The 25,277-nt window shown below is 45.5% G+C and overlaps 1 protein-coding gene across 1 annotated transcript in view; it reads left to right on the top strand.

Annotated features, from left to right (window-relative positions):
* Nucleotides 1-25,277, top strand: part of FAM20C (FAM20C golgi associated secretory pathway kinase) — a 54,687-nt gene that overhangs the window by 1,482 nt on the left and 27,928 nt on the right. Inside the window, exons 2-3 of the mRNA XM_042828183.1 lie at nucleotides 1,368-1,602; nucleotides 10,214-10,292. Coding sequence (XP_042684117.1) covers nucleotides 1,368-1,602; nucleotides 10,214-10,292 — 314 coding nt within the window. The remainder of the gene's footprint in view (nucleotides 1-1,367; nucleotides 1,603-10,213; nucleotides 10,293-25,277) is intronic.

Raw genomic sequence — 25,277 nt, 5'->3', positions numbered from 1 at the left:
GGGGGGGGCGAGAAAGGGAGCGGAACCGTCTGCAGGCGTCAGCGGTTGTTTTCCTTCCAAATTTGCCCTGAAATACGGGACGTAACGCAGCAGTGCCGGGAGCAGAAGGTCCCCAGGATGCTGCCTGCAGCTGCAGCCAAAGGCAGATGCTAGAGGAAAAGCAGTGCGAGGCCGGGCTCAGGCACAGCACGACCCCCCTGCCCCGCACCTTCTCATTTGCAGTGGCTGGGCAGTTCGTCCTGCCACCAGCAGCCACACTTTTCTCCAAAGTGAGGTCTAATGTCACAAAGTTCTGCCTTCGGGCTTTGATCGGAGCTCCAGTTTTCACCCTCAGTTAATTCCTGGTGTCCTGGCACCTCAGCAGCTCTCCAGCCTTCAGAGCGCTCCATTGCCTCTGCAAATGTTTTGTTGGCTGGTGAGAAACGCTGGGAAATCTCAATGAGTGAGAAATCCAAAGGCTTGTCTAATCCAACAGCACCCTCTTCCAAACATGCTGACATTGTAGTGTTTAAACAGCTGCATTGTACCGTGCAAAAGCTCTGTGAAGCTGCGGAGCAGCCAGCGGGATCTGAACATTCAGAGGGAGAGGATAAATATCTCTGATTTCTATCCCCTGCACGTGTCAGTGGTCCGGGCTCTTCTGCTTAACAGAAGAGGCTGTGAAGGGGAAAACCTGACAAAGTTCTGGTTTCCCTGAGAAAAAAAAGAAAAACGGCCACAAATGCCAGAACACTGAATGATGGCTAAAAGCATGGGGGACCTTTGGGTGGGAGAAATGTGGCTGTGTCCCATAGGTGGAAGGTGAAGCTGTCCGTGATGGCCACAACACAGCTACTGCTGTGTGTTTGCCCCCCAAGTTCCCCCAGCAGACATGAAATGTAGCACTCACGTGTCATTCTCACAGTCCCTTTCTGTATCAGTATGGTGCTGCTAAGGAAGGGGTGACCTACCCCAAGTTAGTTGCTCTTTAGCAGCAGGCTCAGTTGAGCTGGTTTCTTCTTATTCTTCCTGATTAAAAGGAAGGAATGGGAGCATTGGGTCCGACAGGTCAGGTTTCTGCTGAACCTACTTCCAGCCCCAGCTCTGTTAAATAAAACTTGAGGATGCTGCTTTTCTTTGGGTCCAACTTGTAAGAGATGTTTGTAACATAATGCAATCTAAACTCAACATTGCAGCTCCACATTTCGGCTGTGTAAGGGACTCTGTGAGTGCTCAGTTATGTCACTGTCAGTTTTGCTCCTGACTTGCATGGGCTTCAAATCAGGCATGAAGAGTGGAAGTGCCAATCCAGCTTCCCGCACCCACAGGGCTCTCCCTCCCCAGCCCCATTTTTTGGTGCCTGCTACAAACTGTAATGTTATTTCTTTCTCCACATTTATGGCTTTTTTTTTTTTTTCCCCCTCTTTCCCATGTTTGTTTTTGGTGGTAGGCATAATGAAGGGAATGAAGAGTTTTTGCCAACTGGAGAAACCTCCATAGACTCCTACCCAAACTGGTTAAAATTCCACATTGGCATCAACCGGTACGAGCTGTATTCCAGGCATAACCCTGCAATCGAGGCTTTACTACAAGACCTGGTCTCCCAGAAGATCACCAGTGTTGGTACGTTTGGGCATTAATGGCTTTTATGGCTATTTGCTTGTAGTTCAGATCTCGCTGCTGTTTGAATATTAATGGCTGTTTTGCACGACTTCTCTCTGTGCCTACAACATTGCTTTCTGACTTCTGGGCTCATTTTCCTTGTTAAACATAAGGAGATATTGCCAGCTCTGTATCACCTGAATAATTGAAAAGTCTGCCAGGAAGGCAAGCCCCATTCATTTCTGATGTCCTCCGGTTATCAGGCTGAAAGCGCCCTGTTCAAAAAAAAAGGAAGAAAAGGTTAATGAAAAAATCACAGCCAAAAGCAGATAGCATCCTGCCTGAGCAAAGCATCTGCTACTTGCTGGTCATTATTTCAGGCTGCGTCTGGAGGGAGGGGAGCAGCAATGAGCCACAGCCCTGCAGCCATGCAGGGAGCATCGAGCGCTGGGGCTCGGAGGGGCTGCATCCCCCTGGGCACAGCTCAGCTCTGCTTGTTCCACTCGGAAGTCCACAACAGGGATGTGCTCCTGTCAGCCTTTGGCTCTGGTTAAACAAGGTGACAGAGTTTGTTGTTGTTTTTTTTTTTTCTTGGGGGCTGTTTAATGACAGCATGTGTCTCTTCAAATTTAGCTGCGGAGCTGCACAGGGAGCGAAAAAAACCCGCAGCCTGAATGAAAGCCCTGCACTGCTAAACAAGCACAGCCCGTGGGCTGCAGGGGCAGAGCTGCACAACCACCGGCCTCCGAGAAAATGGAGAGCCTTGTGCTGACCACAGAGCTGCTAAGTCTGTTTCAGGGGCATGAAATAGCAGCTCTGCAAAAGCGCTGATTGCACGGAGCCACTGCGGGATGAGGTCACCAGGTCTTTAACCCCGCGAGGCAAGAATTCCCCTGGCTTCAGCAGGAAATGGTCCCTGCAAGAATAGCATCCGTGGGCCTATGGCTGACATTTCCATCACGTGAATCCCAGCGGCTGCTGAGCAGAACTGAGGGAGCTCCTCGGTCACCAGGAATGGGCTGAGCACAGATAGCCGGGGTGGGGGAAAGGCGGGATGCCCCGGGAGATCAGGTGCAAGCACGGCTGTGCCCTGGCTGAGTGCATGGCTGGGAGCTCTGCTCTGAGCTCTGTGGAGTGGAAGCCTGCTGCTGCAGTGCATAGTGCCCAGCTGCTGCCCTGCAGGTGGGGGGACAGGGACTGGGGGACAGCTGGGCTCGAGAAAGAGGACAAACACAGGCTCGTTCTCTGTCCTTACAGCTCTGGATTGGAATGATTAATTAAGGAGCACAGGTGTGATGGCTAAGCTGTGCATTCTCCCATCTCTGGCTCAGAGATGGCACTGCAGGCAGCAGCACACTGCCAGTGCTTTGCCCCGCACACACACAGTGATTCCTGCAGTAGCAGTGATGTGTGAGCAGAGTCTGAGCCAGCTTTTTTCAGCATTAGCATTGCTCTGTGAGCGCATCCTTTGGCAGAGAAGAAGTGCTCTGCCCTTCCCTGCCCCAAGCAGTGAGCGGGCTGTGCCTGGGTTCTTGCAGGGGGGATGCTCAGCCAAACTGCCCTCTGGCTCATCTGCTGAGGTTCACACAAACCACATCAGCCCCAGCCATGGTTTGGACTGAGTGGCTGCTGAGTGTCCCTTCTGCAGAGCAGTGAGATGGTTAAGGTTGATGTAGGGATGCTCAAGAAGGGAGATGGGAAGGAGAAATAATAGGTTAGCGCTCACTCTTTGCTCAATTTGAGCTTCTGGGCATGTTGCTTAACCTCTCTATGCTTCAGTTAACCTAGCAGCAGCATTGTTATAACAAAAAATAGGAGTGAAATCCTGACAGTGGTGACGTAAGTGGAAGTTTTGTCATTGGCTTCCCTGAGGCCATGATTTCACCAATGCGTCGTAAGGATGTGTCATGAGGTTTTCATTAATTATGGTTTCGATAGAGCTTTGAGATCCATGTGGAGAAAAGGCCAGAGCCCGCAGAGGAGGACTGATGATTAACAGCCATTTCCTATGAGACTGTCTCTTTGCTAATGTTTGAACAAGTTGGGGCCTCTTATGCCCCTACATGAAAGCACAGAACTGTGGTTTCTATCAGCGATTCAGTATTATTTCCATAAGCTGAAATATGAAGTACATTTGATAGAAGTATCAGTCACTGTGGGAACTGGGCAGCAATCCCAAACTTACATTGAGCTGAGAGGGGGAAGAAGACTTCTGCCTCTGCCCAGCTCAAGAAGCCAGATAGAATGGAGCTGGGAGCTTCCATAGCCTCTGTGGGGCTTCGGGGCTCTCGGTCGGGTTGCAAAGCAAGAAGAGCATCTTGCTAATATACTTCATTTAATCCATCTTTTATTTCCCGTCACAAATTCTTTGGATGTTTAAAAATATGTTTTAAAATAACATCTGCCATTTTTCAGCTTTACTGCAGAGCCACAGCAGGGATTCAAAAGCATGTAAGCTGATTAATAAAGAGTAATATATTTGACCAAAGGACATTTATAGGACTTTCACAGTCTTTTGAATATTCCTCCATATTTTCCCATTGGACTGTGCTTTTCTTTATCCTCTTTGCTCTCTGTTCATTTTTTTTTTTTATTTTCTGAGGCAGCAGCAAAGATTCCAGGTTAGAAGTAAAAATAAGTGGGACTCTTTGTAGCACCCAATCTTCAGGCTCCTTTTTGTAAGTAGGACAATTAAATACCCAGGCTTACATGCATTAGATGAAACGGGATATTGCTCTATCCAGTCTTTTCCCAGTGTTCAGATCGTGGCTCTAATAGAATTAGGTGATTTGCCATGTGGGTTTTTGATACCTCCAGTAATTAGATCCGAACTGCAGCTGAACAGCTTTCTTCACCACGTCGCACTTTCCCTGCTCCCTTTGCATTATTTATGGAGGAGAGTGGTGACCAGATTGATCCTGCCCCATCTATCAGCACTGCTCACACGGCTCCGTAATGTGCAGCGTTGTTTTAAAATGAAAACAGTGACAGAAGCAATTCCCAAGAGCAGGGAGCACCAAGGTGACATTTTCTTGATGTTAAAGTTTAAATGGAACAAAAGCATGGATGGGAAGGAGAGCATCGCATTCAGCTCCCACAGTGACACCTAGAGCTGGCCTTGAAAAGGACAAGGTTACCCAGAGCTTTGAAGCTGAGGATGTGTTCTGTGCCCTGCATCAACAGATACAGCTCCTACTCATTCTGAGCAGCATAAAGGGACAGCTCTTAATTTGATTTAATTCAGTGAAAATTTCCCCCTGCCATAAATAGGAGCCTGGAGAGAATTGTTTTCCACTGAGCACCAAATTCCAATTTGCAGAGGAAGCACACGCACAGGCAACTGCGTGCTTCCTTTGCCTTTCATAACTGTTTATTGCACGCATCAATAATAGCCATGCTTATTAGATATTCTCTTGCATATTTACAAAACGGCTGTGCATAATTGCGCGGTGCTGTCAGCAGTTTAACAACAAATACAGCATGGTGCATTGTAGATCTTCATCTCTCACGTGTTCCTGTCCCAGAGAGCTGTGCTGAAGGACTGTGGTTGAGCAGAACAGGCTTGGGTGATTTCTGGGTTGAGTGAGTTGGGTTTGAGTTTTTGATTCTTTACATTCTCTGGTTGGAAAGATTTGGAAACATAGCTGACTGGTTCATTTCTGAACCTGCAGTGCCTTCAGTTTGTGCAGGCAGTGATGAGGCAGTAAGCATGAGGTTGCTCAGGCAGTGAAGGAGTGCTGCAATTCAGCAAGGTGGACTCTGTTTCAACTCAGGAAAAAGAAAAGAAAAAAGACAGTAGGCAGTAAATACTAAACCTAAACTCTGGCGCAGAAGGAAATTATGAAAATCTCATCAAAGGAAAGGGAAAAGTGCTGCTGAAAACGTAATGCAATGTAGCACCATTGATTTACTGTACAAGGAAACAGTGAATCAGCCAAGAGTCAACAGATTGATTAAATGTACGATTCCAGATGAAAAGAAAGGACTTACAGTGTACAACAAAGCCACTGAATGGTTTCACAGGTCTCTTCCCTGTCAGAAATCTTTACTATCTTGACTAAAGCAAGAAAGGTCTTTAAAAGCAAGTTAGCAGGATTGGCTGATCAAGAACAAATTAAGAGATGATGATGGTTTGAACTTGATTTGAAATCTATTCTGTGCAGCTTGTGTGGGGCCATGTCTTTAGCCTGGGGCAGAATACTGCTTGTTAAAGCCAGTCATAGAGTCATAGAATCACAGAATGGTTTGGGTTGGAAGGGACTTTTAAGACCATCTAGCTTCAACCCCGTGCTATAGGCAGGGACACCTCCCACTAGATCAGTCAACATGTTCATGCTAGATTTAAGCTTGATCTATAAAATAGGATCTGAATGGATCTGAACATCTATTTCAGACATCTGCTCATCTTTTTGACTTTGACTTTGGCTTTGACTGGATCGTGTTGCTCAGGCATTAGCACTGCATAAATAACCAAATCAAAGTGTTCAGAGGTCCTTTTGGAGCTCTCACTTTCCATCAGAAAACCATAATAGGCAAGAGTTATCATGCAGCAAAACTGAACTGGAAATCCAGATCAATTCCTTTTGGGTCAAATCACACTGGCCATCATTGGATCTCTACCGAGTCTGTACTAGATGATTTAGAAGAGGGAGATAGAAACCATGTAGCATATAAGTGTAAAAACAGGCTTGAAAGATGATAGGCAGTGTATTTTTTACACTGGTGGTATCTGTGGATCAGGAGGGGAATTCATTGAGAATTCTTGTATTGATGAGTTTTCAGAAGAAGGAGGAGGGGACGGGATGGAAGAATAGCAGACACGGTGTGTAGCTATGTCAAAAAACTCATTAGGTGCAAATACTGAAAGCATTTTTAGAGGCATGATTCAAAGTCCATCATAGAAAACAGAAAGAATCTCTCTGATTTCACTGCTTTTGGATGGACTCTCCAGGAGAAGGATATCTCAGGGGATTTTTTGCAAAGCCTCCTAAACTTGGGAAGATTTCTAATCACAACCAAAAGATCTTGCCCTGGGTTAAGAGGAAAGTTTAATGCTGCATTCCCTTTCTTTCTATTTTGGGGAAAAAGAAAGATTTTTAATTGCCTGGAGGTAAAATAGCAACGGTTCTATTGGGATTTGGTTTGAACACTGTGCCAGTACGTTCAGATGCTGCAGAAGAGGGAATTTGAAGTATTCCTTTTCCAGAGCTGCTCTTGTTACAGCATCTTCAGAAACCTTAAAAAGAAAAACCAAACATGAAATCAGAGTTTGACTAGAGGCTCCCTTTGGAATCAGAACAGCATGACATTGTGAGACCTTTTAAAAATTATATAAGCTTGTTGATCATAGACAAGACAGATTGCAATGGCGTAGCATCTTGCAGTTTCTTGAAAAATTGTGTATTCTGCTCCAGGGAATTATAAATTCTTCATAAACGTTCTTAATGGGCAGTAGGTGACAGCACAAGGACATCTGCAGATAAGCAAACACTGTTTGTCCAGGATAAGTTCCTGGAAGGTGACGTGGCTACTGCTGTTTGCCTGGGATGACCAAAGGGATGTATTTAACTGAGGTCTGAGCAGGAAAGAAACACAGCTTAGAAAAGGAGAGAGAAGCCAGTAGTCTACTATAACAGTAAGGGTCAAGGAATGTAATCAGGCCTGGAAGTCCTGGTGAGTCATCTCCAGTGAGACCTGCTCTCCTCCAATTGCCACCCCCATGATTTGGGCACCTTCCTCAGGCTCTGCTCCCCATTCTACTTTATTTAGAGATGCATTAAGGATCTTATGGGGTTCAGCAGGACAGTCTGGGCTCAGCACCGCGTGTTTCCCTCTCTTTAGGGAGGGAACATTAGGTGTTGGACTTGCTGCAATCTTTGAATCTCCTCTGCCCTGTCCAACGATTAGCTGAAGTGGGAATGTCTGGAGCCTAGAGAACATGGAGGGCAGCCAACATGGAGCTCATGTGGCATTGGCCGCAGTGCCTTTGGCTGCCAGCATACTTTCTCAACAAGGCTGCTCCCATTGATGTCACCCTCTGTTTTGGAAGGGCCCAAAGTTTTCTCCTGGCAGCAGCAGTGGGAGAGCATCCCAGCCAAACTTCAGTTGGGTCGAGGCTACTATTGCAACCAATTAAGACAATACAAAGGATGGATCTAAGAAGACCAAGAGATGCTTTTGTCTTACTTCAGCTCAGTTCTTTCTGACAGGAAACCAGGCCTCTGTGTCTCATGGAAGAATTATGCTGAATTGTTAATCTTCTTCATACATTCCCCCTTCTCGGTGATGACACACTCTCTGTTGAGTTCAGCTGCTAACAAAATCATTATCTGTCGAGTGGCTTCAATTTGCTGAGAAACCAGTCAGCTTAATCCATCTGATGCTTTGTGCTTAGAAATAGGCATGCTGGAACATCCTTTTTTTCTTCTTTGCATTTCTGTGGTTTCCCAAAGCCTTGGCTTCCCAGCTGTACCTCAAAATAGGCTCTGTCCTTCCCAATTCTGTGATGGGCTTACAAGATATTTGCTGTATTTTGGACTTATATGGCTCAAGGAGGAGAGGAAGCCAGAGTCTAAGCCCTAAGCTATTCATAATTCAACCAAAAAGCATACATTATGTAAATTTTAAATAAAAAAAACATGCAGTTTTCGTCTGTTGCGATCAGTTTGCAACCAGCTGTACTGAGATTGGTGAGCTAGGGAGGTTTATACCTGGCAGAAGGGACAAAGTTCTGCCCTTTGATCCCAAGATACATTGCTGACCTAACTGAAGGCATCCCACATGAATAGGGTTGCAATTACAGGTTATGCCTTAAAAAGGCAGGCAAACTCTGCTCCTTTGGCAGCAGCTGGGCCGGGATGTTCATGGAACGGGGGGAGGGTCTGTGTGGGTCTTTGTAGGCATGATGCAAGGGCAGCTCCAGCTGCCTGCCCGCTATCCAAAGCAAGAAGAAACATTTCCAGAGTGCATGGCTGAGCTGTGATGTTCCTGGGGCAGCACGTGTATGGTTTGGATGGATGTTTGCTGTTCCTCATTGCCTTCAGGCTCTGGGCTTGGCAGAAAAAAAATGCCTATATCTTCCTTCAGGTGCAGATCAACTGACATGCTTTGCACAAGAGAGAGAGTTTGGTACATGAAAACCACATGCTTCTGCTTTACCTGTTCAGTGCAAGTTATTTAATGCCCTTTAATTACTAATTATTTATTTGTTCCTTTGGGATTGACTGGTAATGCAAGAGAGGGCAGGGGTCAGCAAAACAGCAAGGCAGGAGGGATTTTTGTTCTAAGGAAAGTGTAATCACACTGACCAGATTTACACAGCATTTTGTTGCAAAAACATGGATTACAAGGGCTGAAAGAGAGCTGTTGACCTACCAGTAATATGGCATGGAGAGGAGCAATTAAAAAGGTTGTGCAGCTAGTGGCATTGCTTAGAGAAAGAGGATGTGCAGGTTATGTGGGTTGAACAAGGGTAGCTCAAAGCCAAAATTGATGGAGCGAGGTAACCTGACATTCGTAGCGTTCTGCAGCCGACACAGGTTTCTTCAGAACTGCAAAGGAAGGAATTGATGATGTGATCATTTGTGGGAAGCGTTTTGAAAGGACTGACTCATCCCCACAGATAGGGCTGTGGTGGCTCTTCCCGCACAGGAGTGAGTGAAAGAGTTAGAGCATGGGTTATTTCATTTGTTCAGAGCAGTTTTGATTGAGATGTTGAAAAAGCAGCTGGTTTGCCAAAGTGTATGTTTACCTTTTTCAGTAAACTTTTCATCAATTAAAATGCATTTTTGGAACTCTTACATCAAAATAAAAAAGGCTCTGACTTTAAAAACGCTGTAATCTGGCTGTTAACATGATGTTGTTCAAGTTGTACAGATTGGTATGAACGAATGTCAGTCTTAAATTCCCATGAGCTCCCAGCTGGGATGTGAATTCAGTGTCTGAGCTGTTGGCCCCATGTGCATGGAGTGGACTGCAGCCCCTGCCCTCCCCACACAGCCATTGACCTTCTGCACACCTCTGCTGTCCTCTGCAACCACCGTGGGGTCTCCTGAAAGTTAGTGGATAATTCTGGATAAATCTCCATTGTGCAGAAAGGAGGTGGATTTACATACTGCTCAGCAATGATTAAAATCACAGCAGAGATCAGAGGCTGCTCCAGTATCTGCTCATACTTTTAATTAAGCAGATGTCTGCTGCGCATCGGACCGTAATCCCAGCTACAGCTGGCTTTGAAACCATCCTATCTGCCTTCCCAGTGTGTACCTCTTGTTAGCAAGAAGTCCCAAAGTAGTTGAAGATGGAGAAAACAGGACTCCAGTGAGCTGTTCCCATACCCGCTCCTCAGTCAGGGTGCGTAGAGCCCACCATGGTTCTACCATGACCAGCTGAAGAACACAAAGACGTATCAGAGAGTACCATCCATTTTTAGTCCTGGCCAGCAGCACCAAGCTCTCCCCTGTTCTGCAACCACTGAATAATCTGTTATCCAGTTAGGATTGCCCTGCTTAGTGCTCAGATGCCGCAGTGCTGTGTTTGGTACAGAGCAGAGGTGTGTGCTTTCATTTCAAGAAAGCTGAATGTAAGTAAATCCATATGTAGCATTTTAAAGGGGTTTTGCTTTTTCCCACAGCAATGAAGTCAGGAGGCACCCAGCTGAAGCTGATCATGACGTTCCAGAATTATGGACAAGCACTGTTCAAGCCAATGAAGTAAGTGAAATACCGTCTGGCTGCATTGTATAGCCTGTTGCCTAATTCAAAGCCATTAGGAATTTGGTCAGTATTGCTCGAGGCTGGTGGGGCTGATTGGCTAGGCTGGCTGCTCAGTGTAGGGCTGTAGGGTGTATGGTAACCTTGCCCTGCCAGGCTGGGCTTCGGAGCTTATATTTCAGACGCATTTTAGTTTTCTCAGGAGTGTTACTCATTCTGATCTCTGTGGAATCTCCCATCATAAATATAGGGTGTTCTCAGTATTTCTTTTTTATGTAAATGTATTCTGCAGGTCTGAGCTTTATCTAATGTCAGTTCTCCTCTGGAATATGACCACATGTGGGAGATGGCTCCAAATAGTTTTGGGAAGACCTGAATAGTATTTGTCTGATTAATTACAGTTCAATCCACTGGTTGTCTGTATTGAAGAGCTGAGTTAGTCATTTGAGCTGTGGCAGTGCTGACTGTGAAATGTGTTCATTTGAGTGTGATGCTGCAAGGTAATAGATCTGGAGACAAGGGGAAGGGCTGGGATGAGGCAGTGATGATTTGCACCTGCATCAGGCTGGCCAGATCCCACTGAGATCACAGAGGTTATTCAGGCATAAAGGAGAAGTAAAAGAGTTCCAAACCCTGACCTCTGTGTTTGTGTTGTAATAAGGAAAATGACTCTGTGCTTGTTGTAGATGGCTTAGCAAAGACTCTGTGTGTTGCAAAATGTTTAATGAAGCTACTCAATATCTGTGTCAAGGGTACCACTGGAATAATAAATTCATTTCCTTCTTTTGTTCCCACTGAGGAGAAGATACATTAATTATCTCTAGGATGCCCATAAAGGAATAAGGCAGTTCAGAATGAGTGGTTTGGAATACATACTGGCATTGTGTTATGGCTCTAGTGGAGAACACGACTCGTGGGGTAAGCTGCTGGCTGGGGGCTGAGATAAATTCCCAGTTTTACTGCAGATTTTGCTGTAGACTGACCTCAGACAAGTACAGACTTCACTTGATCTTATTTGACTGCCAGAAGGGACAAATAATTGGTTCCTGCTTGCTTCAACTCAAGCCTGAGCAGGAGCTCACCTTGTGTGCATTTATCCTGGGGTTTACATGGAAATCCTTCGAGTTTCCAGGCACAAGGATATTGTGCAAAAGCAAGATGCCTCCATGTTATTGCCCACATTACACACAAATTTCTCCATGTGTCTGGTGGGTCCCTAATTCATGGGAAGAGTTCAGAGGAATCAGAGATATCAGATCAAAGGGAAAGTGCTATCTGAGAGTATCTACTCCAACATCTTCCCTTTCTCTGCCTCTGCTCTGAATCTTCAGGTCATCAGATCATCAGTCCATGGGTGAAACCCCTACATTTGCAAGTTTGGTGCATTTGAACACAATTCCTATTTGTTTCCCATCCTCCATGACAAACCAAGAACTGGGCACATCTAGGGAGCCTTTAAGAACAAGGAAGAATCATGGTTGTGCAGTTGGCTTTTTACATTGGGTGTGATTTGTTTCTTCTCCATTTGCTGAGATGCAGATAATTTCAATCTCTATCTTTGGTATGACATTGTAATTTTGGGAATGCTAATGAGGTTAAATCAAAAGTTTACTGCTTCTACCCTGCCTTGGCAAGATGATGGATGACAATAGATGTATAGCCACTTTCCTGTACAGAAGCAATTACTACCATCCACCAGCACAACAACAAAAGATGATGATGTCTTAATCATTCCCTTTGCTTAAAGCGAAGGGCAGCAATATCTTATTTCCTCCCTGATCTCTGCATTAAATACACATCTGGAAAAAGCAGCTTTAGAACATTCAGCATCTGTGTTCCCAGGCACCACACCTTACAGCAGTAATGCTGCTTTATGTTGATCATTGCCAAGCACATTAGTGATTTTGAATAAGAATGTTTGCAAGCATTTGTCTTCATTCTGGTAACAGTGAGCAGGGAGCCAGATGCTCGCCTAGTGTAAATCTTCTGAGCTCCTTTGGCATCTGGTCCCATTGGCCTCTTTCACTAACTTACAGAAATGTTTGTAGCATCATTTCTTGATATGGAAATAAGCAGCCCAGAACTGAAAACAAGCAAGCAAACAAAAAAGTCAGGCTTTTAAAGCAATGAGACTTCTTGTAGGACCTTACTGAGCACACAGACTGTTTCTGGTGCTCCTTTTCTGCAGGGTGCCCCCCTGATCCAGGCTTCACACAGCTGGCTGTGCCTTCCCAGTGCAGCACACCAGGGGCAACTGACAAATCAGGGCCATATCTCCTAAATATACTCTTGTCACAGCACTGATGGTGTGAAGGGTGTTTAAAAAAATAAATTAATTAGAGAAGCATGAAACCCCACCTTCTGTGATCAGCTGGTGGATGGATGCACTTGAGAGCCAGGAGGTTCCCACGCAGTACATCCTGTGTGTTTCAGTTGTCACTGTGCAGTCAGCTCCATGGCTTTTTGTAGTAGCAGAAATTATGTTTTTCTCCCTCTGGAGCTGATAAGGCCCTTCATACAAGCAATCTTCACAAATCCCAGGTAATACACTTGTTAAATAGCATGAAGTGCCCAGCTGCAAATGAAAAACCGGAGCTTGAGTTCATCACCTCAGTGCTGTAGAGGAGGCAGTAAGAGTTACATCTCCTTACTGAGCTGAACTGCATTACTGATTTTCAGAGAACAGAGCTGGCATCAGTAGTATTTCAAGCTTGAACACAAAGAAAATTGATAGTCCTGCATTTCTCACCCTGCCTGGAATCTGAAGTTCTGATAGCTGAATGGTGTGAGATCCACAGAGGGTGATGTGCAGGGTGGGCCGGTTTGCTTGGTTTTGATTCGTTTGAACTAGTTGGAAAACTGGTTTTGCTACAGATAGCTGCACCTGGCATCCCCTGAACTGAGCTAATGCCTTTTTGAGGAGGATACCTGCACACCAAGGAGACGAGGGAACCCTTCGCAATCACAGCCAGGTATCTGCTCGTGAAAGGAGAGGTCTCCATCCTTCAGCAATGCTTTCTGTAGGAGAGTCACAGCAAAATGTCCTCCCTGGGAAGCCTCTTGGAATGTGCAGAACTCGTAGAACTTGTTCTGCCCTGTCCCAGCCTCCTAATTCCAGGTTGCATTCATCCAGAGTGTAAGCCAGTTCTGGAAACACCCAGGCGGGCTTTGGAAATGGGAGAAGCAGAATCTGCCTTTGGCACTTCTGTGCTCAGTGCTTGCTGTGCTTGGTGTTAACTGACAGCTCTTCATCTGGTCATCGATTCAGGGTAGTGGAGCAGATGAGAGGCGGGGAGCTTAGCAGTCAGGGAAATGTGATAGTGGTAAATAAAGTCCCATCAGCTGCAATTATTTTATTTATCTGTGGCTCTGCATCTTCATTGCTGAAATAATTGCCCATAAAGGATTGCAGAGGAAGCCAAATCTATTTATAAATCCTATGGCCCACTGTAGGTCCCTTTGCTAGTTCCAAATGCATCATAGAAAAAGTGAATATTTGCTAAAACTCCAGGGAAGATTTAATGTATTTGCAATGTATCTTACAGCTAATGTGTAGTTTTATTTAGCTCGTAACACTTCGATCATACAAAATTATTACCAGATGGGACAGGCAAAAAATAGCAGCCTCCTCTTCTCCCATGATTAGCGTGTCTAAATTCATTAGTATTGTAGAGCATAAAAAAAATCATTTATATGATTGCTGATAACTGCAGTCACAGCTTTCTGCATGACTTAGCAGGTAAGGATGGTGTAGAGCCATAAATTCCAAAGGGTTTTGGCTTATTTGCCCAAAAAGAACACGTGCTTTATATTTTTATTTGGTTTCCTTTTGTTCTGTGAGCTGGTGGAGTTGAACAGCTGGCTCAGCAACAAAGCCAACACACTTTTTTTTTTCCCCAGTGCTTTATTCTTGAGGAGGGAGATCCTGCGCCAGCGGTCAGCGTCAGGACTCCTCTTGGTGCCAGGATTTTGAGAGAGGTTTTTACAGTTCCTTATGGAGAAGCCAAATAGAATCGAAAAGCAAATGGTATCTTGTGATAGGAATTGTGAGCAAAGTGTCGGACAGTCTGTGTTTAGCAGTGGCATTTCTCACTGCCAGTTGTATGGACTGCTTTGTACGAATATGTAGGAATGGTATTCATTAGGAAATCTTTGAGGTTCATTTGTTCTATTGAAGAAACACTACTGTATCGTGTGAATCCACTTTTGACTGGAAGAGGTTAAGGCCAATTCTGTTCCAAGTTCAGAAGTTGCCTGATATTTTTAACATCTTCCTTTTCTCCTGTTTTTACAAATCCTGATGTAGGATTTGTGAGAGCCACGTGGCTGCTCCTCCAGTAACTGCTGCTCGCAGTTACAATCTTTAATAAAGCAGAACTAATTAGCATCAGGGTGATATCAGGCCAGAAGAGTCTTTTAGGTCATGAAGTCCAAGCTCCTTGAATCGCAGGCAATCATCTCATGCAAACTCATACATAAACAGATCCAACCCTGCTGACCCTGTTTTTGTACCCTTTGTCCCTTCCGCTCCTCCTGAAACCCACTGCAGTGGTTTCTTCCGTGTTTTGCATTAATTGCAATTTAACAGTTTTAATCGCAGAAGTTTGTTTCTGTGACTTCGTAGAAGAAATGCTTCGTGCTGACACCTGTTTTGCTGGAGTGTCAGCTGGCAGGGTGCACCTTCCAGCATGGACAAATCCCCAGTCCCCAGAGGCAGCACCCTTCTTAGCGCCAGCTGCTAGATAAGTAGTCAGCATGTACAAAGGTGCTGCTTTACAGAAACAAACCCAGCACGCTTGCCTTCTAGCTTCTGTAACGTTCCTGTAGCTCAAAGACACAGGCACTGTTATCTGGGTTGAAATCTACCAGCCAAGGTCATGGGAAAGATAATATATGTGCTTCGATTGGCAAAGCACCGCTTTTTATTGACTTTTAAATGTCATACTTATAAAGGCAAAGGATTAACAGCCTTCTTAGAGTTTCTCTTTGATTTCCTTTTAGGAGAGCTCAACAAATAATGCATCTTTTGATAGGGTTATTAAACAGGGCAAACAACCCCCGTGCTACAAACAACTGTTAATCGTCTTCATTTCCTACCGTTAGATCCCCTTCTGGAAGCTGCAGTGTAACTGCTGTACCTGTGAAAAGCAGCCTCCAGGCCTGATCATCGTACCAATTAGCTCAGCATAATTCTTACGACTTAGTCAAGTCGTAAGTCAAGACACAGTTCAAGTCAGAGGAGTCGAAATGAACTTAGCATCGGGGTGGCTGGAAGATTGCTTTCCTTATTACATTGCATATCATGCTGTTTTGAGGAAATACATTTTGCAAACCTGTTGCATTTCAGCTGGCAGGCATCCAGTATAAACATGCTGTTATAAGTCAACGTGGCAATTAAATCAAATTGCAGTGTTTTCTCTGAGCTGCTACAGAAGTGAGATATGCATACAGTAGCTGCTACTCTAGAAGCCTTCCAGGATTAACACTTGGGCAGGCTGGAATGTGCTGCGTGAAATCCAGCAGAGCAGTCACTGGTCAAAGTGCAAACCCAGCCATTGGGTTTTGTTGCTCTGTTGTGCTGCTGAGCTGTGTTACTGTGCTGCTCCCCTAAGAACTCTCTTTCGGCACGAGGTGGGTTGTTGGAGACCCAAGGATGAATGAGCTGGGTGGAAGGCTGGGGTTAGTAATGCCAGTATTCAGCTAGAGGAAGTGCATTTTAAAACCAAGAGAAGTGATGTTTTGTAGCATCATGGAGAATAAATGCTTTTTTGTTTGTTTTTTTTTTTGCTGCTGGAAGTGCCAAACCATCATCACATATTCTGTGGACCTCATACGTAAGACTTTTGTCTTTATAAAGATATATTCAAATCCTTACCTACCAAATCCCTGCTGAAATATTTACCTCGCTCAGATTGACAGGCAGATTCTGTTTCCATTTAGCTCAGGAATGAGCCTGGAGTAAGCTAGATAAATTGTATCACTTGATATTTGAGTTGTGTGAGATCTGAATGTGGGATTTAATGAAGACAGTAGAGGTTGCCGTGTAGTATTTCAGTTCACAACACTTCAACGTGTTGTGTATTATGCATGAATTGTTTTTCTCTTTTCTAGCTAATCCTGTTCACCAAACCATCCTGCAATATCTCAGTGCAAATTGTACTTTAGCACTCAGCAGTGCCGGTGGTCCAAATCTCATTTATGCAAATAGGAAAATTTGCAGTGACTTCAAGGAGAGTTGGATGGGGATTGATGCTGACTGATAGCACTGGACAGTAATGAAACTCAGTCTTCTGTCTGCCAATGTGCACTGCATTCCCCCTTGCCACAGTTCAGCAACTGCTGCCTGAAATATTGATCAATCCCATCCAGCCCAAGAGCAATCTCTTCTCTGGTTCTGCAAGTGTGTTTATGAAATGACCCCAGAGTCAAAGTCTGAAAAGTCCAGGTAGCTCAAAGGTTGTCTGCTTGGATTAGGGCCTGTAGGGACCACTGTCAGAGGCATTTCACCAGCCAGAAAGAGGAAAACAAACCTCTTTTTCTCTTTTTGGCAGCAGCTCTGTTGTACTGTCCCATGCCCAGCTGCCCTGTGCTGAATGGTGTGACCTGGTGCTGCTGGGAGCAGAGCTTCCTCCTGCAAAGCAGTGCTGTTGTGCAGGTTACCACACCTCCTGGGGGTCTGCCCCATCCCATAACAGGGGCAGAGTGCTGAGCAGCCACCTGCTGCCACTGATGGTGAATTCTCCTAAATTCCCCCACCCCTTACGTCCTCTTGGCAGCTTCAGCTCCTGGCAGGCGAAGACTTAATTCTGCAGCCCTTGGAGGTCTCTGAGACTGGAGGATTTTGCATGAATAATCCAAGGCTTGCATTTTTCTTCGCCTTGTTTTTAGGATTTATTCTGCATATGATGCTCAGTGTCCATTTTGGGCTCTTGTCTTGTACACGAATGGCCACAGTGTTCCTCATAACCTTTTTAAGTGAGAGCTGGGTGGGCAGTCATATTTCACAGTAAAGTGTCTGCATGTGTGAAGCCATTGATTAGCTTTCTATCTTAGTGCTTAGAGAATGTCGCTAATTAGTCTTTAGGAACATGCTGCTGTATTTTTTCTTCTTTAACAATCAGATATTGCTGCAGCTATTTTTTTATGCAGTGTATTAAGAAAGAGGCATTTTCAGTGTCTGATTTTAATCAAGCTATTTCTCCATTTTAATTTTCCTCATACCAAGAAGTGCAGTCCTGCAGATCTGTCTTTTAATTAGAGACTCATTTTTAGTTTCTCCTTTTCCTGTCTAACACATCTTGCCCTGTGCTGGCAGTACAGAAAAGCAGCAAATGTTACTGAGGGAAGAGCTGGCATGAAATGTATAACCTGTGATTTACTGCTAAGTAACAGGGCTTGGCACACAGGGGACTCGGTGCCGCAGTGAGGTAATATGCCCTTAGTAAATCTAAGCAAAAAGAATGTGTTGAAAATGTTTTCAGTGGGATATGCAGATAATGCTACCCTGAAATATTTCATGGGAATTTTTCTCCATTGCTCTGCAATTTATAGTCCTTAAACTAGGCTCAAGAGACCAAAATTCAGGAAGGGAAAATGATTTGTGCAGGAGTTGTGGCATAAAGCAGAGGCTGAAGTCATTGGGCTGTGTGTAGTGTTTTATCTCCAGAGCTGCACGCACAGGTTTGTCCTGGCAACGAGTTGTGTCGTGCTCACCTCCTCCCTTGGGAGGAGTAGATCTGGGAGGTATTTACGGAGCAGCATCGTTGATCCCTGTGGTCCAGGCATCCCAACCGCTTGGAGGACACAGTGGGGATTTAGCCACTGCTGCTGAGACTGGAAATTCATTTGCTCTTCTAACAATCACCTTGTTGCAGCCCTCAGCATTTCTGCACATACCTCGTGTTAGGGCCAGCTCCCTGCAAACATCTGTGGGAAGGGGCAGGAAATAAGCAGCCAGTGAATTGAGTTTGATGAACCAGCTTCAGTGCTTTGCCGCAGGGCAGCAGTTGAGGTCCCATGGTCAGTGACAAGGTGGCAGCGTGGTGACACTGGGGGAGACCTGCAGCTGAAGTGACCTGTCTTGCAAAGCGAGACAGGGAAGCTTTTGTGAACTGAGATGCTGAGGAGAAAGAGCACGGAGTTCATCCTGATTATGCCATTGGCGTGGTGCTGTTGGTGACTCACTGCTGTAAACAAACAATGTATGTTTAAAATAGACCTAATAGCTGCTAATAACAGCTGGAAGACACGCTGGGCACCTCCAGTTGTTGGTTGTTTTTTTTTATTTAATTTTCATTTTCAGTGTCTGGTTCAATAGTCTTATTACTTATTCTTTCTAACTTAACATTTTCTACCCCACTGTAATATTCTGCATGTGGGCAAATGGAAGTGAGAAAGCCTGAAAGATTAATTTACATGTGAAGAAATAGCAGAAACCCAGAGTAAATAGCATCTGCAAACGTGTGGGAGCTAGGGAGCAGGGAGCACAGCAAAACTGTTGTAAATAGAAGCAATTTAAAGAGCTGCATTATGCGCTGCGGATAACAAAATACCCCACCCGGCGCTTAAACCAGATCTTTCCCAGCAGCAGAGTCCAGCTGATCCTGTTAGCATTTCGAGCCTCTTCTGTAAACCTTGCTAATGGGAGGTCTGAGTCCTGCATGCAGGGCTGCTCAGCGGGCCAGAGAATGAGCAGTGCCATGAGCAGTGCATGGGGACTGCTCAGGGCAGCAGTGCCACACACTGCAGTTGGTCTATGAATTCTGAGCTGCTGTGTTGGCATGAAGCAGTAAAGGAGATGTTGTCGAATTAATTTGTAGGTTTAGGGAAGATACAGCTGTTTTGATTATTATTGTCTTTAGTTTTTGGTGTAACCTATTTGTATTTTGTTTGGTTCTATCTCGTGATGCACAACAAGAGCTTTTCTACCTGGCCTGTTTGTATTTCTCTGTATTTCGTGTCTGCCTGAATCGCCGCAATATGACAATCTGTGCAAAATTTTCAAACAAGACTCTTTTGCATCCAATTCTTTAGGGATTTATGAAGCAGAAAATCTGATTCCCGGGGCCTAAAACCCAGAGGTTTTTCAGCCTTTCATGTTGCAAGCCCAGGTTTTGTGCGGGGAGGAGGGGAGCACGGTGCTGCCAGCTCTGCCTCCTGGGGCTGCTGATGGCAGAGGCAGCTTAAAGCAAAATTCTGTTTTCTCTGCATAAGATTGAGATGTGGGTCCTGGCTGGGACCACAGATTGATGCTGACATAAGGATATGGCACATCCAGGAGGGCTTGTGCCAGCCCAGGGCAAGGTGGCTGTCCTTTACCACATGGTCCCAACTGCTCCCTGCATCCACACCAGCAGCCAACCTAACATTTCAGGTCTCCACCACCAGCAAAAGAGACTGCCAAAAGAGAGGAGAGCTTCCCTTCCTCATTGTCTGCCTAATTACCCTGTTCTCCAAGCCAGCTCCGAGTTAAAGCCATCTATTTTTGTAGCCTCCTGGCTTCAGGTACAGGAGCTGGGTGACTGGGAGTTAAGCCCAAAACGTGCCCTTTTTGCTCTGCCTGACCTACTTGTCACTGCCGGCGGCAGCCGCAGAGTTCTGCTCCTCTCTCTTCTTAGCTTCACAGTCAGCCGTTTCAGGCTGCCTACTGCATCACGGCGCCTTGAAGTTGTTCCACTGTGCCTTGGGTGTTTTAGGACAGAAGTTGCATTTTATATGCTTCTGTAGCACTCGAGGTACCAACACTGCCCAAAGCGCTGGTGAAGCCTCCGTTGTTTTGCTACAGCCGTGCAGGGCAGCGTCAACCTGCAATGTGTGTCTCCAGGAGGTGTGAGGCCCCCGGGGCTCCCGCTCTGTTGGCACTCAGTGAGGCCACGTGGAAAAGCAGGGTTTTGCAGCATATCCAGGCCACCTATTCAAACCCAGGCTCTTTTGGCACCCGTGAAATTGTCTGACAACTTGCAGTCGGGCGCTGTGCCACGCGAGCAGATGGGCATGGACAGCCTGGCAGCCAAGAGCCCAGGATGTTCATCTGGCAGAGGGGAGGCAAGGCAGAGCTCCTCGGCCAAATGCCAGTCCTGTGAAGTCACCGAGGGAAGAGCTGTCACGGTGTGGGGCTCTGGTTGGGGCGCGGGTTGTTTTGTAGAGGGGTGATGTGCCCCCACAGCTTCATCCAGCACCACTAACATGGAGCTGCTGACGTGCTGGGTTCGAGCAGTCTTGATTCAAGGAAGCTAAAGAGAAGAGAGGCTGCGGTGTTGTTCTCCATTGAGCAAGTCTCTCTGCGGGGAATGCTGTTAGTATTCATGGCTGTAAAATGTCTCCAGATCCACTTAATTCTGGTTAATTTTCTGAGGCAGAAAAAGAGAGAAAGAGGTGCCCCTGCACACCGAGGTGCTGCCCATGCTCTGACAGGGCAGGTGGGAGCCCAGAGCCCTTCCTGGGCAGGAGATGGCAGTGGAGCCGTCCTGCAGCTCGCACACCCTGCAGCGCAGGGCTGTTCCTGGCCGTTGGCTGGCATGGCACTGCTGTGTGTGCTGCTGAGCGCCTGTAGGCCGCAGTGCTGCAGGTGTCGGGTCAGCTCTGTGAGGCGGCTGCTGCTGAGGGCTGCCTCCCACCAGCAGCGATCCATCGGGTCACAGCATTGCCACATCCTCCACGGGGCGCAAGGAGTGCTTAAGAGGGCTTTCTTTAGAGCGTAACTCCAGGGAAGGCCTTAATGCTTACTGCCCTCACGCAGACTGGCGTTCCATGGTGATTGTCAGGTCATTAATTAACTGTTATTAATTAACTCCCTTATCTGAAGGAAGAGAGATAGGGAGAAGCTCCTCCCAGGCCTGGGTTCCGTCTCCCTATGAGCACAGCCCGCCATTCCGCAGCGCCCCACAGCCCTCTGCTCGGGGCTGAAGGAGCCCATAGGCACGGCTGGAGGACTGACCCCGCGTTCACTGCCCCTCCTTGAACCGCCCTTATTTCCTGACTGCCACAGTTCAAACCCTCTGCATGGTCTGCAGGAGCGAGACTGTATCTATTCCTCTGAATGTAGAGGAGGAGAAAGGTGTAGAAATAAATCTGTCGTTGCCTTTGAGCATCTCCTTGTTGCCTGCTGCATAGGTTGGGAAGGGTTCAGGCTCTGTGTACAGTACAGCCCAGCTGTGTCCGTGGATGGTTACATAGCTCCTTTAAGGCTTGCCATCCTACAGAAGGTTTCAAACCGAAATTAGGACAGAAAAAACACTATTTCTCCTCCAGGTTAGCTGCAGTGTGGTGACCTTCCCTCTGTCTGCCATAGCCCCAGCTGTGCTGAGATGGGAGTCCTGCAGCAGCCAGAGCTGTACGAGGGGCCAGTGCCTCTCCTGCTGACTTCAGCTGGACTTTGCTGGTGTCCTTGAAGATGTTATTTTGCTCTGATCATTCTGAGCCAGACCATATCTTCTGCCAGTTGTGCCTCTAACAACATTACATGTCAGGCGATGGGATGGCGATTGCTTTATTTAACTTTGTCTGCATTCACCTTTCAAGGAACAACAATGCGGCCAACCTATGGACTATATGTGGCCTAAGAGAAGGAGCCATCCTGTTTATCCACAGATATCAGAGCCTTCACGAGTTCTTGGGGCAATGCCAGTCTTGATAAGACATCAGTGGTGCTAACAAGCCGACAGCTATCACCTCTGGTGGGCATTTTGCTAATGGTTGTGCGAAGTTTTGTGTCTAATATTGGACCCTATGCAACCATTTGGAAATGCTTCATGGTCCCTCTTACCTAACGGTGCTCTTACAAGATTGTTGGTTTCTCTCTTCTCTCCCTTATCCTAAAAATTGACGATAAAAAGTGGGATTGCAGTGTATTGGACCGCATGAATTGCACAAAGTCTTTATTGCAGTATCTTCTGGATTTTAAGAGATAACATTCTTCCAACTGTTTTGATATTACTGAGAACTTTACTATCTCTGAACATAAGGAAGGTATTTTCTAGCTCTCAGCAATGACTCCAAAGACCCAAAGAATTACACTCAGCAGCCCTGAGTTTTGAAGCCTGACATCACTGTGAGCAAGGAATACAAGTCCATCAACAGGAGCGGGATTTTAATTGCTTTTGAGTGATTCTATAGAAATCTAAAATTGCTTTGTGGGATGAAAAAAATCCCCACTTTTATCTGTGAAGAGGTTTTAATTCTGGTGAATAAAATAAGTGGCTGCAGTAATAATACACAATTTTTTTCCCTCTGACTGTGTAGCTGTTCCTTCAGCCCCTGCCTGCTGGGATTTTATCCTTGAGCAGTGAGACATCGGAGTTCATCAGATATTATAGGTGGCAATTGCCAAGCCAGGAGAGGCCCTTTGGTGGCTGGAAGATTTGTGCTTCTATTACATGAGCTGTTAAAAAATGAGACCACCTGCATTCTTCTGCAATGTGACCTTCCCTAGCCAGTCACCTGCTGTATTTTCTGTGTGATCTGATCTGATTTTAAGAGTAATCAAAAGGCCAGCAGTGCTTTAAAACACAATGATACCTTGACTCTTACTTTTTTTCCTTCTTTTTTTTATGAAAAGAACCTAAACTTCTGCATCTATGTCTACATTTCACTTAGCTTCTGGTTAAACAAGTCCTCAGGGAGCGCTGGAAAACATTTCTTCTCTAGTTTAGAAGAAAAATAAATGAGCCATATTTTTCCTAGCAGTTTACAAGGAAAGAGGTATCAGAAGTTGTCTGTATTTTGCTGTGTAATAGATAGAGGGAATAGCTGAACACGGTCTGTGTCACAAGAGACAGTTCCAGCACCAACAACAGTCTGAATATTTCCACTGCTTTACCAAACAGAGTGATTATTGAGCTCACTTTGGTGGGGGAGCAGAGAAAAGGAGAGTCTAGTATTTATTTTAGTCAGTATTATTGAAAAGGGGTGGCTGGCAGTTGCACCTGAAGTTCTGCACCCATGTTTTACCTGTGCTTTGAAGGATGATGATGCTAACATGCATTAAGAACAGAAAACCTTCCTACAGGAGGCTTTAAAACATCCTTAATTATTTGTAGGAACAAACCCAGCCATAATTGTATTTTTTCAAGGACAATTATTTTGTCCCTTCTTGCATAACTACACATTTTAAAATACATTTTAAAATAATCATTTTAAAATTGATTTTCTTCAAATTGTCCATAACAGACCAGACAAATCTCTTTGGGACTAATTTTCCACCTAGCTGAAGAAATAAGCTATCGCTTTCTCCCTCCCACCTCAACGCCGTGGCAGAATGGTTACCTGGATACCCTGCCTGGAAAGGATGTATGTGCTGAAGCAATTTAAATAGCCTGATTTGTCATCTAACTGCAGACATCATTAGCAAAGCATTATTTGGCTGGAACATTGTAGGCTGAGCAGGGAGAGCTCCTCTGTGTCGAGGAGAGGTGGAATTTAACCACCTTGTGAGCAAAGAGTGCCTGTCCTGAGAGCAGGGCTGTGGCAGGTCCAGTGTGAGGACCTCTGTCTGGAGGGGGAAATGCTTTTACAACCATACACAGTTTTTGGTGGTGTGCTCTGCATCAGGGTGAAAACAAAATCATTCAGATTTAACATTTTAGAACCCACCGATTCGTTTATTTGGGGGGCAAGGATTTAATTTCCATATAATGGGGAGAAGGAAAGGAAGGAGATGTGAACCTGGCACTCGCTCTTCTTTTCTCTAACTTTTCCCCCTGCCCAAGCCCCCGTTTCAATGTATTCAGTGCAGATTACCTCAGGATGGAAGGCCCTGCGAAAGCAGGTTTTTAGGAAAAAAAATGTTGAATGACAGTGATGTGGTGAGATTAATTTTACTGTATATGACAGAGTGCCTGTGGAGCATGGCCAGTGTGCTGCTCCGTGCGTGGGGACTGCGTGAAAACAAATCCCTGTATCACATCACTGCTGAGGGCCCCACCTAACACATCATCCCCAGGCTTCATCCAAATTCAGGGTCTTTATGATGGGTTCTGGCACGATGTGGAAAATTCCCCAGGGCCTGGGGGTTTGTCAGGTGTGCTCAGCGATGCTGCACTCTTCTGTCTGAGCTAATCTTGCAGCTTCAGCAGGAGCACCACGACTGCACGGCTGCCCAGTGCATGTTCTGAACATCCTTCCTGGCAAATCATCTCCCACATCATCTTCAGGAATCACAGCCTCAAACGAAGCGAAACAGTTTGCAAAATATTCACTTGATCTGCGGTGCAAATCTTTTTCCCTTAGTTATAATTGATGTTACTAAATTTGTATGGCTCCTGTCATTAGTATTCCCAATTGGCTCGATCTACAATTTATTTCATGCTGTAAAAACGCTACAAATTTTCTACTGATTAACTGCAGCAGTTGGGCGTGTTTTGGGACTTATCAGTGTGGGTATTTGAGGGCGGGCACAGAATCCTTTGTCTTTGAATTAAAATGCGTCTAGACAGTTTTTTTTGACACAAATTTAGCAAAATGAAGATACTTTCTAGGTAGTAATTAAATTCCTTCGGTGACATAGAGTCTATTATGCACAAGGCTTCGGTGTAATGAATGTACTTATTTCCAGGAAAACGACAGCCTTTTCCTTGCCATTTGTAGGACTCGACATATAAATAATGCAGGCCATGCTGTGCTGCTTTTCAGTTCTTCCTAGGAAATTATGCCATTAGAAATGCCACGGTTCTTTCAGGCACACACAGACACAGCAGGTAAAGAGAATATTCATGTGATGAACAGTGACAGGAGCAGCATCAGGCAATACATAACACGGCAAAGCACAGCTCAGGCAATGAAATTGTTTGCAGTAATTACAGCATGGAATGAGACCGTTGTTTAACTGAACACCGCAGTAGTCAAACTGTGATCCATTAAAGTGGGCTCTGAATTTATGGCCGAGGTTTAGGACTCAGAGGTGCAAATTGAAGTGAAGGGAAATGGAGAGCTCTGCAGCTTTGTGTGCCGCTCCAAACATCCACCTCCAAGAGCCTTAGAGAAAATAAA

The sequence above is a fragment of the Centrocercus urophasianus genome, unplaced genomic scaffold, assembly GCF_019232065.1.
Source record: "Centrocercus urophasianus isolate 14NV4802_14NV808 unplaced genomic scaffold, USGS_Curo_1.0 seq_29, whole genome shotgun sequence".
Taxonomy (NCBI): Eukaryota; Metazoa; Chordata; class Aves; order Galliformes; family Phasianidae; genus Centrocercus; species Centrocercus urophasianus.
Note: the sequence above shows the minus strand (reverse complement) of the source record. Positions and strands in the feature narration are given on the sequence as shown.